Below are 18330 nucleotides of genomic sequence, written 5' to 3' on the forward strand. Positions count from 1 at the left end.
ATTGCTTTGCTGTTACTGGTGCCAGGCTTGGAGACAAACAGCAAAAAATAAGAAGTGTGACTAAAAAAAAAAAAAAATGAAGGGCTTCATCCCTAGGTTATTTGCCTTCTCATTTGTTTGTGGGAACAAAATGATACAGCCCAAGAGCAAACAATGCAGCCCTGGAATTACTAGCTTTTCCATACCAGAGCTTGCATGTTTAGGTGAGACCTATAGAGATAGACCTGCTTTCCTTACCCACTCTTTATAAATAAATAATTGTTGTGTTTCTCACTTCTTGAGACAGACTAAGAAGGAGTCTGGTGATGTGGATGTTAGCGCTACTTTCCAGCTCCAACAGCAGCTACATTCACACTGTCAGTCACAGTCAAGGAGCTGTCTTGAATGACAACCTGTTCTGAAAAAAATGTAACTGAGAAGTTGGATCACAAGTAACACTCATTCACAGTATTAAAGCAACATCTAGATATTAATTTTAGATCTTTCTCATTAAAGAGTTATGCCATACACATTATGTAAGTTTAGCAAATTTCAAGTCCAACCCACTTGGTACCAGTAATGTGCAGAAGCAAAAGATTCCCATACCAGTGTGGTTCTTGCAAGTGGCTTGAGAAGCAAAGCAACCCTTAGGTCAGGGGTAAGGGGATTAATGCAGTTGATTTTTACCTGAAATTCTGTCTTCTCAAGCATATGGGACTAGCCTGTTCTTCAGGTTCTTCAGCTTCTCCATCATCTGAGGAATCTGGAGAAGATAATACCACTGGTGCCTTTTGGAGGTGGAGTTTAGCAATCACTAACACTGTGGGAGCTTTTACTCTTGAATGTCCTTGTACGTGCGTGCTCAAAGGAGAAGAATGTTACTTAAACTAGTTCTTCTCTGGGATGTACTGTCTGCATACACATTCACAATATTGAGCCTTCTGAAGGATTCCTGGGGTGCTGAGTGTCAGTATGAAGCATCCCCTTCCTTTCTGTATGGTTTGTGTGCAGCTCACTAACAGGGTTTTTGTCCTACTGAAACTTCTAGGGCAGTGATCTAAGTTTCGTGTGTTTGTGGACAAGTTCCATTTTAAAACAAAAATGTTCATTTGAGGAACATCTCAAAGAATGGTTTCAGCTGTGGCTGTGCAGCTGACCAACTTACATCTCTTACATGCACCATTGTTCTTCCTGTTTGGTCCTTCTCAACAGTGAGTGCTCCATCCTGGATCTGCTTTTGTATATGACAGAGGATTTTCTCAGTAGTTTATTGAGCAATGTCAAAGCCCAGGTGAACCAGAACTAGTTGGGATTTTGGGTCAGATTCCCAAATGCTCTTGATCTACATCTCTTTGCAGAAGTGTCATTGTTTTAAAATTGCTACAGATTGGTCTGGACAGAATTATGTTCTGTGCAAGTATTTGTTGGGCTGTATTTCATGTCACACCGAGAGACAGCTTCAGCTTTGCAACTGGATGTCTTGATCTTGAGGATTCCTCCTGCTTGGAGCTGATGGTTGGGATGAGGAGGAATATGAACATGTTAACATCTCCTCTGTGAACAGCTGACTCATTCAGTTACAGCTGATGCAGTACTGCTTCTGGGAATTTCAAATCAGTGCTAACCAGGGAAGAAGGATTCTGTTACTGTCTGGCACACCCTGCAGATCTTAAACAGGGCAAAAGATGCATGCTGAGGATCCACCAAAGCAGAGACATGACAGCATAAGAATTCCTCTGAGTTCATGGAAAATTCACAGCCACTGATCATCATCTCTTGACTGGTTTATCCTGGGGATGTCAGGGTGACCTGGTCTTGAGACCATCCTTGTTTTGCATCCAGGGAGTTCCCAGCTTGCACTTGGGTTGGCCAAGTGTACCTCCATTTGCATCTTCACTCCTAGGCCACCGGAGCTCATTTAAAAAAGAGAAAGTTACTTTGTTGTGCTTTGAGGTTAGGCTGACAGGTAGGCATATTAATTCATGTAAATGCAGGCTGGGACTGGAAAGATACAAAATCAGAAGCAACTCATCCTTCCCAAAACTAAAAGGTAGGTTTAGTCTCATGTCCACTACTGTGAACTTGTGTTGACGTTCTCCCTGTTTATTCTGAGAGAGTTTCTTGGCTGCTGCAGTGTTTTTACTAGACAGCTGGCTTGTAGGAACGAGCAGCTTCAGTGACAGCTCAGCAGCTGCAGAATGACAGCAGAGCGTGCCCCTGGGAGATAGTGCTGGCTTACGACAAGGCCAGCGGCTGTCAAGCTAAACCTGCTGCGTGTTAGAGCCATGTGCTCCGTGTTGCACAAGAGCTGAGAGCACAGGGGCCTCCACTGCAGCTCAGGCAGGAGTTCAGTGATTCCCTGAGTGCTTGGAGCAGCCAGCAGGGCACCCTGACTGACTATGGTCACTGGTGCAGGTGCACTGATTAGGTGCACTTTATTCCTGCTTAAAGAATAAAGGGTAAATTCTTCTTATTATTATTTCAAACACATTTTAGTCAGTCTGTGCTTTTGTTGTTTTTTGCTTCATGCCTGTTTCATTAACATTTAGTAGGTCATCTCGTGATTAACTTAATTAAGAAACATTCTGTGGGTAACTCATGAAGAGGTGTCATTATAGGAGCTATACCCTCACTCTGTGATCAGACAGGGTTGCAGGATACCTGGTTAAGGGATCTTTTATTTTCACTTTTTAAAAGATCGAGCTTGTTGAATAGCTAACACTAATTGCAGGTAGTAATTTCAGGTTTGGAAAACTCTTAGAGATAAACTTGATCAGTTTTCTTCCGCAAAAGAAAAATCCCACACATTATTTGTATTTACCAAGGCACAAATGCCCACGCTTATTACAATGGGTACAGAAGTACAAGCTCTAGCATAGCAAATAAAAGCTGGTGATGGAGAAGGTATAACAGTTGCCAGATTATGAAATACAGAGTTACAACCCTGAAATGGGTTTTGTAACTACCACTAAGAACGAGTGAACTCAATTCTTGTTCACTGTGTTTTATACCCATACGATAGGATGTGTTTTCTGCTTGGTTCCTGGAAATTCTTGGGGGTGGCATGTCAAAACAAAACTGTGGGGCCATCCCATGGGCTGAAAGGCTTTTTGTTGGGCCTTCCAACACCACTCACTGCCCAGGGGAGGTGATGGGGCTGGTAGGGCAACTGTAGTGGCTGTACCAGAGCCTGCCTCTGGGGACCAGGCAGTTTCACATGGTAGCTGAATCCAGCTAACATCCTGCCATGCCTAGGGAGGCCAAGCTCTTCCCTACCTTTTCTTCCTTTATCTGTGCCAGCTTCTCTCCCTCCTCTGTCCCCTGTCCTGTTTTTTTTCCTGGGTTTTACCTGTCACAGGATGGTGTGCATGTGCAGCTTGCTAACCCAGCAGAAGTGTCCTTTATTTTTTTTTTGGCCTCCCTCCCAGGCCATTTTTTGCAATTTTACCAACCTGTCTTACTGTACTGAGATGTCAGAATTGAATCCAGAAGAGCAGGGGCAGTGTGGCTGGGGAGAAGTGAAGGGAGTTTTTTCTATTTGGCAGCAGTGAGCTGCTAATTGGCACACTATCTCTTGAAACTGCTTAAACATAAACAACTTAAAAGTATTCTTCAGGCTCTCTAAAACCTGAGCTGGTGCCTCCTAAGGGATCTGGCACATAATGGTGTGTATGATGGGGGACAAGGAGACTGGGTGAGTCTAAACCAGTGATTTTTCCATTTGCATCCTTCCTAGGTTGCTTCAGAGTAGCAGTGATCACTGAAAGACACTGCTCTGTCAACTTCATAATTGTGGCACAGCCTTTTTGGCCCATGTCTGGGTTGTTTCTCAACTGCAAGGAAGTCTTTCTGCACGGGTTTCATCTGAGTCAGTTTCTTTAAGGCCTCTAGGAGTTTATGGCTGGTTTTCCTTTGTGGTCCACATGCTGAGGATTCCTTGTTGGTTGATTTGGCAGGTATTGACTAAGAAATAGGGTGTGTATTTCAGAGTTTGGTCTGCTCAGGTCAGGTTAAGAGATGGCTGGCAGACACTAGTCTGTTTTCATCTTGCAAAGCATCAAATGGTCACTTTCCCTCAGTTTTCAGATACCATCCTCTTGCTGGTCCAGTGAGGTGAACAACAGCACACTGGCTGTTAGTGCTAGAAAGTTGTTTTCCACCAATTTCTCTGCATGTGTTGGAAGGCTGATAGAATGGGTCCTGTCAGTACTCTTGGAGCACTGGAGTAGGAAGTGGCTGTCTCTCGTGGAGTGGTGCCCTGGAGGATTTATGCTGTATCATTCTTTTGTACCTCACAGCAGCTGTTTGGCTGGATTTATTTTTGGACAGGAGGGATGTGTGTGAAGACAGCTTGAAGGAACCAAGTTAGTAATCAATCACATTTGTAACTCAGCTGGAAGCTCTCACATTGGGGAATGTGTCCACTGATTGTGTGATGAGAAAGCAAAGACAGCAAAGCAGGGCAGGAATAATCCTGCCTGAGCTGGATGTCTTGTGTCTGTGGAGAGATACAGTCACCTCATCTGGAAAGAGCAAGAAGGCTGCTTTGCCCTGTGAAATGATCAAGATCTTCCTGTACTTAAGGCTCTTTTTGTATAGATGTTCATAAACCTTCTGGTAAAGTAAATGCAGTGTTTTGAGATCTGTTCAGGGTCTTGGGGGTTTACCCTTCTCTTTCCCTCTGTCCATGCCAGTATCTCACTGATGACACTCACATATATTAATAAAATCATGGTGGAAACTCTCAAGCTGGAAGGAAGTCATAAGGATCATTGAGTCCAACTCCCTGCTCCTACCTAAAACTAAACCACACGACTAAGAACATTGTCTAGACACTCCTTGAACTCTGGCAGACTTGCTTCCATGACTGCTTTACTGGGGAGCTTGTTCCAGTGACCGCCCTCTCAGTGAAGAACCTAATGTCCAATCTGAACTTGCCCTGGTGCAGCTTTATTCCATCTCTGGTCCCCAGGGAGAGGAGATCAGCAGCACCTTCTCTGCTGCCTGCCTTGAGGAAGTTGTAGACCACTGTGAGGTCACTCCTCAGCTTTCTCTTCTCCAAGCTGAACAAACCAAGTGACCTCAGCTGCTCCTCATAAGTCTTGCCCTTTCACCATGTTAGTTGCTCTCCTTTGGACACACTCTAATGTTGTTCTCCTCACAGAGTTCATTTTGTAATATTATATTTTAATGATTTGGCCAGTTTTATAACTAGGACATCAGAGACTGTAATCAGAGATTTTTTATGCCAAAACAGTAGCACAGTACTGCAGATCTGCAAGAGCACCCTTACTAGTGTGAAAGCACGTGTGCATACATGTCAGCATGCACACACAAATCCAGGCATCAGCATACATTACAGCAGAGTGATCACTGTGTTAGCAATCCTGTCTGCTTGGGACATTAACAAGCAGGAAAATGAACTCAATTGTTTATGCTGCTGTTAAACGTCTCTTATCAACCTGATAGGTCTGGGGTTTGTGAATAGGAAGTCTTCTGAGTCCCTGCCTTTGAGGTTCTTGAGGTACTTTCTATGTTTGTTTGGTTCTTTTTAAAGTTTGAATTGTAACAATTTTTAAATAACATACGTGCTTCTCAAGGTCCGACAAGAATTAGTTGAAGAATATGAACAAGTTAAGAGCATTGTCAACACTCTAGAGAGTTTTAAAATGGACAGACCTCCAGATATCTCTGTATCCTGTCAAGATGAGCCTTTCAGAGATCCAGCTGTTTGGCCTCCTCCTGTTCCAGCTGAACACAGGTAAGGAGAGGCTCAAGCAGAGTGGGTGGAATAAAGGTGGGTCACCATAATTTTATATTTGTTTGTGAATGCTTCTGTAACATGAAAATCACATTTAATTTACACATTTATTACATTTAATTTATTCACTTGTAATAAGGACTAAATATAATTAATTGAGAAAAAAGTATTTAAACTACAGTCGGATTTATTTCTGATATTCTAAAGAGAGTCACTCCTTTATTCTGGTAGGAGTAACTAAGTGTGTGGAACTAGAATCTGCTGCAGAGGTAAGTGGGCTTTTGGTGACATGTTCTCATGTGCAAGGAGAAAACTTTTCCATTTCAGTTTATTTGAGCAAAAGAATTAATTGATGACTGAGAAGTCTGTAAGGAGCTGGAACTGAAGGATCTTGAAGGACATGGTGGTTAGAAATCACTCCCTAGCTACAGATAGTTCAACCTGTGTTTAATCCATTGGTTAGTTTAATTGCTAAACGTGTTCTGTTACGCATGGTATATCTCTTCTCTAACCATATTTAAGGTAACTTCAGTTAGCTGATAGATTTCTTAAAATAGATCCTTGTGCATTTTCTGAAATCCCTATTTTCAACCTAACAGAGCTGGTTGGAAACAGATTCAGTTTACAGACAAAAATAGCATTTATCATGCCAATAGTTTTTTAACATAAGAGCACAGAATTTTAACATGTGTATACTCACATAAGCAAAGGAGCAAAGCAAAATGAGAGATCTTGGTTAACGGAAAGAAATGCCAAGTTTATTTATAACTTTCTGTGCTTTATGATTATCAAAAAGATCTTTGTTTTTAAAAAAAACCCAACCTAAGAATATGTGTAATATTATATTAATGCTGATTACTTTTATGAGTGGTAGAAATAACTCAGATTTTCTGTGGTAATGTTATGTAAAGTTCAAGATGCATTTATTCTTATATTTTCCTTAGTGGTAAACCCTCAACAGTTCATCTGCTTCTTTTAGGCTGAAATTTAAATCTTGTGCAAATAAGTAAGGAAACTTAGGCACTGTTCTCTCTTGTTAAGTTTAAAGAAAATGCATGAAAAGCAAAATGTTGCCATTGTATCCAGCAATGTATTTAAGAATGTGCCTAATTTAAAGCATATTCCAGGAAAATGTTTTTGGAGTTAACAAATTTTGAGTTACTCAAAACAAGAATCAGTACAAGATTCAATAGTGGACACTTATTAAATTTGGGTGGCATTCCTGGCTGTTTATTGTACTTTTGTATTTCAAATTCAATCCCTGGAGAAAAATGACAATGACTTCTTGTCTTAAAACCAAATTCTTTCTCCTCATTCTACTGCTGAGTACTCTTTGACATTGTGGGTGATGCACACAAATATAGGTGATTGCAGTTCAGCTCTGTTTGCTTTTGCTTTCAAGGCAATTTTTATGTTTTGACATTTTCACACAGGGGAATGAAGTCAGAGGTAGGCGGATTGTTTAAAATCCTCCCTGTTTTGTTTTGGGGCCTGTCAAAGATTTTAGCCACCTTTTTTTTATGTCTCTATTTTAAAAATCTTTATTTTACCAGGAATGTCATCTATTTTTTGTAGAATTTGTGCATGTGAATGTAGCCTAATATAATCTTCTGGCTTGGAGTCAGAGGAATATTCAATTTGATGACTTTTGCTAAATTGTTTCCTCTTTTGTTACATGGGTGCTGGTTTGTTTTAAGACTGATTGGGAATACTGATCTGATAATGTTGTTAATCTGTTCTTTTGTGTTTTTTCTTCTTACTTTGGGTATCAGACAGAACCAGGAATGTGGTTTTGGATTTGAAGATACAGGGAAATAAGGCTTAGGGTCTTGGCAGCTTTAGTAATAATGTACTAAGGCAAATTAGAATCTATCCTTCTTAATGTTGCTCTTTTTTTCCGCTGTTTTTAGCATGTTTTTGTTGTGGTTGCTGTTGTTAGGGCTCCACCTCAGATAAAACGTCCCAACCGAGATGGCAAATCTTTGAAGAAAGACTCCCCAGGGCTGCAGCCGCGCGGGCCCGCGGGCAGAGCACACCTGGTGTCCAAGGGGGAGAAATCCTCCGGCAGCCGCGAAAGGGAATCCAGAGCCAGGGCAAGGGATGACAAGGTAAGAGGTGGGAAAGAACTTGGCAGGGAGCTGTTGTGCTGCAGCAGGTGGCAAAGGGGAGCACTCTTAGTCATTTAATACAGATAATACAATTCACAATAATCACTTGTGGGAAAACTTAGTGCTTTCTTTTTCCCCACGATCAAAGCTTGTATAGTGGTGACATTTATCATTATTATTATTAATAATAATAATAATAATTACACCAAATTAAGAAAAGTTCTGTCGTGTTTGCTCCATCTTGGTGTAACATTTTTGAGGAAGGGAAGAATAGTGTCCTGTTGCTGGGGGTTTCTTATTCTTTGAGTGAAGACCATGGGTTTGTCTCTCTAATCTCTAAGTGTCATTCAGGCATGTAGTCCCTTCTCCTCCTTTCCCCCCATATTTGGTGGGTTGTATTTTTTTTTTTTTTCTTCCTTAAAGGAATCCAATACAGGACTTTTGTAAATGTAAAGATATTAATCTAAAAAGTGCAAAAATGAGACCAGTGCCCTTATCTAGAAGCAGTGCCCTTATCTAGAAGCAAGCTAGACTTGAAGCATTATGACTGGAGTTCCACAGTACCATTGCCTCTGCCATACCATAGTATAATGTAGGCATGCCTAGGAGTTCAGAACAGTTCCATAAATGCATTGATGGTAGGTAAATCTGTGCCAAATTATTTGAAGTTACATATTTGAAAATAATATGAGGGAGAAGTATTAAAACCAAACTCTAAGCAACATTCATTTTCTCTGGTTTATGAAAGGGGTTTTGTATTTATTATAGTGTTTAGAAAGAAGCTTCTTGGAACTGTTTTCTTTTAAAAGTAAAAGCAATGAATTAAACTAGACTAATCTGGAGATACTTTCTTCTGAAGATCCATGAAAAGGGAGCAGTGCTGAAGTGAAAGAAAAGGAGAAACAGTGATTCAGTATAAAGTGGTGATGTCAAAACCAGGACTGTTTTGTGGCTGGAAAAATGTCAGTGTGCAAATCGCTGTTTCTGAGACACTTGTGTTTTTAAATTTAACTGTGGAGTTAGTGCCAGGAACCCAAGGACTCTGTGGTGTTTATTATATAAGCTGAGACTGTTCTGAAGTGGCATTACTTTCCTGACAGACAAAGATACAAGACATGCCTTCCTATGGAGGCACACAGTATTGTACAGATCTTGAGAGATGAATAAGAAAATATTTAGGCCAGTTTTCTTCCAAAATTTGGTTAGTTCCTTTGTGACCTTTCTATTGCACTTCTTGACAGCTTAGGAACAACTTGAAGATATGCTTTTTCCATCATAAATTGTTTTCTGATACACAGGAAAACTATTAAGTAATCCTAGCCCTTATGACAATCAGAAGGTAGGGCCAGGCACATTTTCAGCAGTGCCACTGAGTGACTGTACAGATAAAGCATTTTAGAAATCTCTCTACCCTGGATCAGTAAGATTTAAAATAACAAGTGTGCCTCCTGCAAGCTATAAAAATTTCATGAAGATCTGTGAAATTATTGAAAGATTTGCCAGCTATATGGGGAATTGGAGTCATGGTGTGTGACAGGTTCACCAGATGTGCTTGTGTAAGGCAGCCTTCAAAGTCTTAGCTCTAATGAGGGTGAACTCTGCTCTCCAAGCTTTCCGGTGATGAGCATTATAGGGCTTTACTATAAGGAGCCTACAACAACATGACTTGTATAATACTTGTCTCTGGGAATAATGTGATTAGCAGTACTACTGCTGTGAGGTGCAGGAAAAGTCATGGAGGTGTTCCATTTAATATGGTACATTTTAAACACTGCTCTTACCCGAATAAATTGGTCACTAGGTGGCAGAAGGAAAATATGTCTACTCCTCAAAACATTCCAGTACATGTGCTCTTGTACTCCCCTTTGTCTAGCTCCTGGGTGGTTATTCTAGTTCCTTTGTCTGGGATATGTGACTGAAAATCACCCGAGGTTACAAATCCACATGTGCTATATAATGGTTCTTGTAAGGGATCCATGATTTGCCTTTGAGAAAGATTTTGAATGAAAGAAGAAATAGCCAGGTGTGGGAAGAGGAAGAAGTTAATGCAACTTCCTATATTTTGCACAGAGGCATGAAAATAGGTTTACCTTTCAGTTTTATCCTTTCTTAGTTTACAAGTGTTTGTTCTTCAGTTTCTGAGTTTGAACCATCAAGCAACTTTGTTCTGTAGACTGCTATGTCAAATCAAAGAGATTTGGCAACTTATCATGTTCAATTAAAAATAATAGGGCAAAGCTGAAGCTTTAAATTAAGTAACCAGGTATCTTTTCTCCTACTAAATGTTTCAGCTTTGTAGTTTTTGGGTTTGGGTGCAAGGATAGGACTACTTGGAGCATGTCATGAACTATCCATTTCCTAAGACATTGACTGCAGTGTAATAGGTTGTGTGCTGTCGTGCCTATAATACCACAATGTAATGCATATTTTTTTTTCAAGGTAAATGTAAGTATAGCACATATATTTTAGAAATGCTCTGCCTCAGTTGAAACAAATGCTGTCTTTCAATGTTTTTCCTCTCTAGACCATAACATCTTTTCATTCTGACAGTAACCATCTTGGGATAGGTAATTTTAACCTAACTATGCCAATAAAATTACATTTTTTAGTGCTATATAAATAATTTTGAACTAAACCCACCAGATTGTGTCTATCCACTAAATCCTTATGTGTCTTTTTTTTTTCCTAAAATACTGCTTTCAAGTTGTTTTTTTTCCTTCTTAGTTCCACTGGAAATTATTAGGCTTGTTCTCAAGGTACCTTCTGCTGAAGCATTACCAAGAGTTTTAGCTTCTGTTTAATATTTCAGTTTAAAGAGGCAGCATGAATGCTACCAGTATGTCTTTTAGAAATTGCATAATACCATATCTAAGTAGTGGAACACTTTTCTGGGAGTACTCTTTAGATTATTTTAGACTGTCAGTGGATAAAGACAGTAAATATTATGAAGGATATGAAACAGCCGAGGGCTGCACAGCCATGTCAGTGAAAGGACTTAAAAAATTAAATTATTTTTGATTGATTATCCTCCTGTGCATCACCAACTGTGACATGAGATGAGATAGTTGCATTTAGGTGAAAGCACAGACCTCCGTGCATTGGGACTGGAAGGCTGCATAACCTCCACTGAAAACACTGAAAGAACTGTTGGGTGAAATTGCAGGGCTGGGAGCACATTTTTACACTAAAATTTACTTAGTTTGATGCTGTCTCATGTGAATGGTGAGTTGTGTTGACAATGCCTCTATTGAGAAGAGGAAAGGAAAAGTGATCCAGGCAACTAGAGTTGTTAATTGTTATATGTTTTGCAACAAATTTAGAGTGGATGAAAAGCGAAAAGCTGAAGACTTGGAACTAATTGAAAAGTGGAATAGAGTGAAATATGGTTTCTTAAGCAAAGGTGTTGCCTCTGCCAGGATTTCTTTAGAGTTCTAGTTAATGTCCTTTAGAAAGAAATCCATCTACCCAGATACCACATGGGAAGCAATTTGTTAATCTAGTGTGTGGTGTAGAGGAATTTAAAGTGGGATTAGGCAGCAAGGGGAAAGTAAACAAGCAATACTGAAAGGAGAAGTGGCAGTCAACTGGCAAATAATTTTTGACTCTTGTTTTGTATTTAAATTAATATTTTTGTGCCAATTTAACTTGCCACAAAAAAGAGACATGCACTGAATTTGCTCATGACACCAAGTTGGGAAGCACCATCACCACAAAAGGCAAATGAGGCTGTTGCACAGGAAGAATTGGATGACTCTGTGTTGGAATAATGGAAATGGGATAATGTTTGGAGGTGCAGAGCAGCAGGCTGTGTTCCTGGAAACTGTAACAAGAGTTTTTGCTAGAAGCTGGGAACTCAGCAGTAGAGGAGAAGACAGATTTGGATGTATCAGCAGAAACTGGACCAGGCTGAACTTCCATTACCTTTTCCTGGTGGTGATGGGAAGGGCTGGCTGCTTGGGAAGGGGTGAGGCGCAGTCAGGTGCCACCTTTGGCTTTGGCAGTGAGAGGTGGAGGCTGCGTGTGACAGTGGTTATTTGGCATTTGTATGTAGTGGGAAGAACCTGCAGGAAGGCAAGGTGTCTTCAGAGTCCAGTTCTGGCCATTACAGCCCTCAAGATTATTCTATGTGATTAATCTTCTGAGATTGCCTTGAAGGGGGAGCAGTATAATAATGCTGTGGATGCAAATGTAAACAAAATCCCAGATTGTTGAGGTGTTCCCAGCAGAGAGAAGAGATACCTGTGCCATTATAGGGGGGATCTGCTGAGAAAACAGCTGGAGTATTTTGTGTACAACCACACTCAAGAAAGATATGTTAACATTAGGAGGGAGAGAAAAAAAAAGCATTGACAAAGTGAATGGGTAATTATGTTCAGCTTATGTTCCAAAAGGAGACTTAATTTGGTAAATGAAGAGAGAGCACATAAAGCCTGATGCAAGTGGATCAGTGTGGAGGACACACCAAGGAACGAACTGCTGAAACTATTTCAGAAATTTAGGAGTAGGAATAACATCAATTTTGGAAACAAGGTTTTTGTTCCAGTGTGTTAGTGCAGGTCTAATAGCTCTCCCTGATGGAAAGGACAGCTGATTTCTAAATGTTTAAGACAGATATTGGTTGCCTGAAATTATGAGATGGGATTGCCAAGGGTGGGAGTAGATTTTTGCAGCCCTGTATACCTCTCTGTTGGCATACCCTCTTAGAGAGAAGCCATCACAGCAACTTTATTTAAAGGTATTTTGTGAAAGTAGTACCCGAAGAGATGACTGGAAAAATTATGCTTACTCCTGCTGCCTAGTTTCAGGTGACATTTTAAAAAAATCATTATTCCTAGTCTATGCTCACTTACCTGCTGACTGAGAATTGCAGGTTGGACCAATTTGGGACCAGCATTAAGAATCGTATTACGTGTGAAAACTACAACTACTTTAAATCTTGATTTAATTATGGAACTGGGGGTAAAAAAAGAAAAAAAAAAAAAAAAGAATAGCTCAGTGTCACTCCAGTGAGAGCCGAGGTGATGCTGAGAGCGTGTCTGCCCGCTGGCCGCCCTTCTCCATCGTTCCGCTGGCGGGACGTTCCGCAGGGGCAGGAGAAGCAGCGGTCCCGGGCACAGCGCGTCCCGCGGGATCGGGATCGGGATCGGGGCCGGGATCGGGGCCGTGCTGCCGCCCCGCGGCCGCCCCGGGGCTGCCGGCGCTCTCCCGGCCCGGGCCTTCCTTCCCCGTTTCATGTTTGGGTTTCTGCTCCGCCCCGCTGGGCCGCGCTGCGCCGGCTGCCCCCGGCTCGGGGGCTCTCGGGAGCCCCGGCGTGTGCCGCCCTCCCTGCCCTGCTCTTCAGCTCCTGCCTTAACTCGGTGTCACTCAGGAAAAAACAAAACCCAACCGCAACTAGATAAAACAATTGTTCTGTGATGTGCAGAAAAATTTTTCTACCAGGAATGCCAGTCCATTGCGGAACAAGAGGAGTATGTAGCAGACAACAACTGCCTTTCATTTCATTGTCCTGTTTTCTTGTTCTTACTATTTTTTTAATGGTTACATTTGGATTCTATTTTATCTCTCCTTAAATCTTGAAAACTCCACAGGGTGTCTTTTTACCGTTTCCGTTTTACACCAGACTACTACATTTTTTACACCAGCTTTCTGCTTAAACACAACTCTGAGCTTCGTTTCCATTGCAAAAAGCTGAGTTAGAAGTACTAAACAACACAAGAGTTCGCTTGGAAGCAAGAAATAAAAGTAGTGGGAAGAGAAACTACTCCCTCCCAAGTCGTCGTGGGCAAACGGCAACTGGGAGGGGTGTAATCGCTGCCTTTTTAGTTTTTCCACTGCGAGGTTATTTGTGTGTCTCCAGCTGCCTCTCAACCCGCCTTCGTCTAGGACGCTTTTGTCCAGCCAGCTGGGATTCTTTAACTTGCTGCTGATAGTGTTTAGAAGCTGAGTTAAGAGTCCTAAAGTAGCTCCCTGCTCAGCCCCCTCCGTTAAACCAGCGCAGCTGCTTTTCAGGCACCCTGAATGGTGGGAGGGGAAGCGATTTCCTTCAGAACTGAGAGAGGAGGAGCGTGAGCCCCGATGCTTCAAAGGGAAAATGTTACTTCACCCCCATCAGCTGAACTGCACTGTGGAAGTACTAACCAGAAGCTCTGGCCCACTTGGGACAGAGTGTGGCTTGATCACTGATGTAGCATTGGTGTGTTGCAAAAATTATTGAAACCTGGGTGTCTTTGGAGCTTCTTTTAGGGCTTTTGGTGCAGCCCTTAAATAAACACAACCTATGAAAAGCATTTTAATTGTTTTTGAAGCTGGCGTGCAAATGAGAGGCGAGACATGGATAGTTTGTAGTTGAGCAAAGCAGATATTGCAGGGCAGGAAGGCTTTAATGAAACAAAGGGAGAGAACCTTGGTTTTCCTCCATCAAAGACAACGCGTGTGAAACTTCCCTGTTCCTTTTCAGTGATGATAGTGTCAGATGTTACTTCTGACAGGTGGCTAGTGTAGCACCTTCAATATGTGCTTTGGATGCTCTGGTGTTCAGCTAGTTGTGACACAGCCACCTATGTGAGGCTGTTCCTGCATTCATACCTTTGGTTGGCCAGGAAGTGTGTCAGTTGTGTAATATTCTTATGGGTCTGTATGATTTTTCACTTCTAGGGAAAGAAAATACCCCAGGAATTTGGTGATGGGGATATTCCAAAATTTGATGGAGCAGGTTACGACAAAGACCTGATCGAAGCTCTTGAAAGAGACATTGTGTCAAGGAATCCAAGCATTCATTGGTATGAGGATTTTCCCAATTCAAGTGTTTTTGCTAGTGTGAGAAAGGAGAGAAATTACCCATCTTCAAACTCCTAAAATAGGGAGACAAGATATTCTTCTACAGACAGGCAAAAATGAGATCTTTTGCTTTAACAGTTTATTAATTTGATTAAAGTTAAGCTTTTGATGCTAATGGATATTAAGTGCAGTACATTCATTACAGGTACTGCTGAAATGAACATATGCTCCAGAGATCTTTAAAGATACTGCTTTGGTGTTCACATTGTCCAAAACAATTTTTAATTAAGCAGCTCTGGGTGACTTGAGTTGAAAATAATTTTTTCCCTGTCTTCCAAAAGTGGATTCAATTTTAGGTCACAGTATGATAGGAGTGCTCTCATGAGGCATATGCTTGCATACTAAAAGAAATGGTACTAAGTGAAAAGCTTTTCTATTTCTCTTGTATAAAAATAGAAGAAATAGAGTTCTATGAGAATCTTATACAAGTTTCTTCATCTTGCACAGGGATGACATAGCAGATTTGGAAGAAGCCAAGAAATTATTAAGAGAAGCTGTTGTTCTTCCAATGTGGATGCCTGATTTTTTCAAAGGGATCAGAAGACCTTGGAAGGTGAGAATTTATGTGATGTTTTAGTAAATGGCAAGCTGTAGCTATGTGAGACTCCTGCTGTAACGTATCTGTAGCAAGGGCTAAAAAGAAAAGATCATGAATTTGTTTATTAAATCCTCTCATAATGATTCATGTAAAAGGCACTGAAAGAAACAGCTGGAAGTGTATCTGGCCCTTAGAGTAAACAGTATTTTCTGTTTATTTACTTACTTATAGCTTGTTGCTATTATAATACTTTCTATATGCCAACCTGAGGATGTGAGCAAACAGATTATATTGGCTGAAGCATAAACGCTTAAGAGACAGTTATACATAGGGTTATGGTGTCCAGTTGTCATCGCTTCCCAGAAGAAAGCAATCCTTGGACTGTTTTTCTCCAATGTTTCAACTATTTCTCACTCAGACTGCAAACTGCAGCCTGCATGGTAAAGGAAGCAAGGAAAGAGGGGGCCAGTCTGGTGACTTAGATTTGCAGCTGGGCATAGTTGCAGCTGGAGTGGGAAATTCAGAGTAGGAGAAGGAGTTGCAGACAGGGCAGCAGGAAGGACATAGGACTGAACTAGGCTGACTGACCAGAAGTGAGCCCAGTCTGGGCCTTGCTTAGAGCTAAGAAGGAAGAGGAGGGAGGATTTGGCAAGCATTTCTGTAAACAGCAAGCAGCATTATTTTGCTTCTAATTGATGCTTGTTTGGGGAATAACTAGTCACAAAACAAGGCTTTTTTGGTTATTGAGAGGCATTACTGGGGAAAAGAGACTGCAAGTTGTCTGTTGCTCTGAGTGTGGAAGGAAGTGGCGTGTGTAGGGAATGCTGTGTGCATGAGTAGTTTCCTGTTCAGCGTGCTGGTTCAGCAGCGTGTGCTGGATCTTGCTCTGCTAACACTTGTTCTGTCTTTTCCTGATCGGTCCTTGTGCTTCCCTGGCTTATACCTAGGTCAGACTCAGCAGGAGCTGGGAGATTGCTGCTTGAGAGCTGCTGCAGAGTTTTAGTGAGTTGCAGGGAGGGAGCCCAAACATATACTCAGTGCGAACCTGGCCCCAGCCTTTGGAGTAACAGTGCTTGCGGTCAGTACCAGTGGCCTTGTGGTTAACCTTAGGGTTAACTGAGCCATCATCTTGGACAGAGCCTAGATGTTGTGGGTTAAATGTGTAGGGTGAGATTTTAGTGTATTTTGAACAGCTGAATCTCTTTCTTCTCAGCTTAGAGGAAGTTGATCCATACTCTTGTTATAGACTATGGGGGCTCCATCTGTCTAGTGTTCAAAATCTTCTAACGGAATAAAGATCTGCTCTGCTTTCTTTTTGCCTGTTAGCATGCACAGAGGAGGCAGTGGCCATCTGTCTTTAAGGCAGGTACTTCAGCAGACTGCAGGAAATGTGAAAAATGCCACTGACCTTGTCTCCAAGTGCTGTGGCAGGGAATAAAGGAGCAACAGCTTGGTCCTTTAAAGAGTTACAGTCTCCATCTCTTTGCACAAGACTACCTTTTCCTACCGAGCAGTGTCACCTCTGAAAACCAGGTGGTTGTAGACATGGAGAAGATTCTAAGATTATTTCCTCTCTTCAGTCTGAAATGCAAATTGATTTCTGACAAGGCTATGAAGAGTCTTCATTGTTAGCCTTTTCCCTGGTGACTTGTGAAGCTGTAACTCTCATGAATTTATTTTTCACACAGAGCAGCATGTATTTTCCCTACTGTTGACCTCTGACTGTGCTATAAGGATGAAAAGTATTGAAGGGAAGGCTGTTTCTTGCAGTAATCAGTGTAGCAGCAGGCATTTGTTGAGCCTAGGAATTCAGGACAATAATTCAGGGAAAAAGGCAGCCGAAGCTGGTTTTGGATGCTCAGGCTCCCCTGAGAACAATTCCCAAGACAGCCCTCACAGTTTGTGCTTGTATTCAGAGAACTGTGCCTTGTCTGAAGGAGCCAGCTGTCTTCCCTGATTCAACACAGGTGCTGTGTAGTTGCAGCCATGGGTTTCTGAGTGTCCATGGGTTTGCTCTTTCTGTTTCTCTGAAATGTTTTGTGCCAAGAAAGCCTGGTTGCTCACTGTGCTTCCCACTGCTCTGCTAGTGATTGTTACAACAACAAGAAGTAACCCTGCAGTGATTTCATCAAAACACTTACTCCCTGCGGTGCATTTCAGCTTCTTATTGGAATACTTTGGATTAACGGAGCCTTAGAGGAAGAATAAAGAAGTCTTTGTGTTTGTCAAGGATTTTAAATAGTAAGTGGCAGCCTCCTAGTTTGCAGAAAGAGCAACTTGATCCTATGTGTTTCTGTTTGCAGCCATGCACATCTTGTTTTGCTGTGAACTCAAGTTCTTTTTTTTTTCTTTTTTTTTTTTTTTAACTGATATTTCTACTGTCTATCCCCTGAGACCTTACTTTCCCCCTGGCTTTACACCTGGTGTGGCTGCTTTGCACCTGTGCTATGCACATGTATAATGCCACCAGTATCACGTGCAGGGTAACGCTTCTTGTAGTACTTAGCAGGAGGTGAAAAGCAATGGATGGGTTTCAGTTTTTGCATGTGTACCAGGATTTGACCTTCCAGAATAATGGAGAATTGAACCAATATCCCAAAAATGTCATTACTTCCCTATATCACCAGGTCCTGCACTAAACGCAGTTTATCAAACACATGCTTTGAATGTGATTTGAATTGAGGTGAAGTTTTAAAAAAATATTAAATGAACATATTTGAAGCTCAGAGAGAGCTGTAAGTCATCTCTGACCTGCATATTACAGGCTGAGTAATTTTCACCCAGTCACTCCAGGGCTGTATTTGCAATATTGCTGTAATATCAGTATAACTGTGCAGCATCTCAAATCAGAATGTCTGAGTGTTCACGGGGACAAAAGAGAGTCCATTTGCTTTTTATGCTTGCTGCTCTGGAGCTTAGGAAGCCTTGGACAGCCTGAGGAGTGACTTTGGACTGTTAGCTGTAGAGATGGCGTGTGAACATTTCTGATTTAATTTACCGATGAATGTATGTTGAGCTTGCATTAGCTAAGTATTAAATGGCAATAAAGGTATTAAGAGTTAATGGAAAATGGAATACAGAGAGGCTATTGCTTTTGAATGGGACAT

General features: G+C 41.4%; 1 protein-coding gene across 2 annotated transcripts in view; it reads left to right on the forward strand.

Annotated features, from left to right (window-relative positions):
- The window catches only part of KATNAL1 (katanin catalytic subunit A1 like 1), a 44046-nt gene that overhangs the window by 10654 nt on the left and 15062 nt on the right, over window positions 1–18330 (forward strand). For both annotated transcript variants that reach the window (XM_058044994.1, XM_058044993.1), the window contains 4 exons: window positions 5580–5740; window positions 7680–7848; window positions 14503–14627; window positions 15133–15238. In XM_058044994.1, coding sequence (XP_057900977.1) covers window positions 5580–5740; window positions 7680–7848; window positions 14503–14627; window positions 15133–15238 — 561 coding nt within the window. The remainder of the gene's footprint in view (window positions 1–5579; window positions 5741–7679; window positions 7849–14502; window positions 14628–15132; window positions 15239–18330) is intronic.

This window comes from Melospiza georgiana, chromosome 2 (assembly GCF_028018845.1).
Source record: "Melospiza georgiana isolate bMelGeo1 chromosome 2, bMelGeo1.pri, whole genome shotgun sequence".
In the NCBI taxonomy this organism is placed as follows: domain Eukaryota; kingdom Metazoa; phylum Chordata; class Aves; order Passeriformes; family Passerellidae; genus Melospiza; species Melospiza georgiana.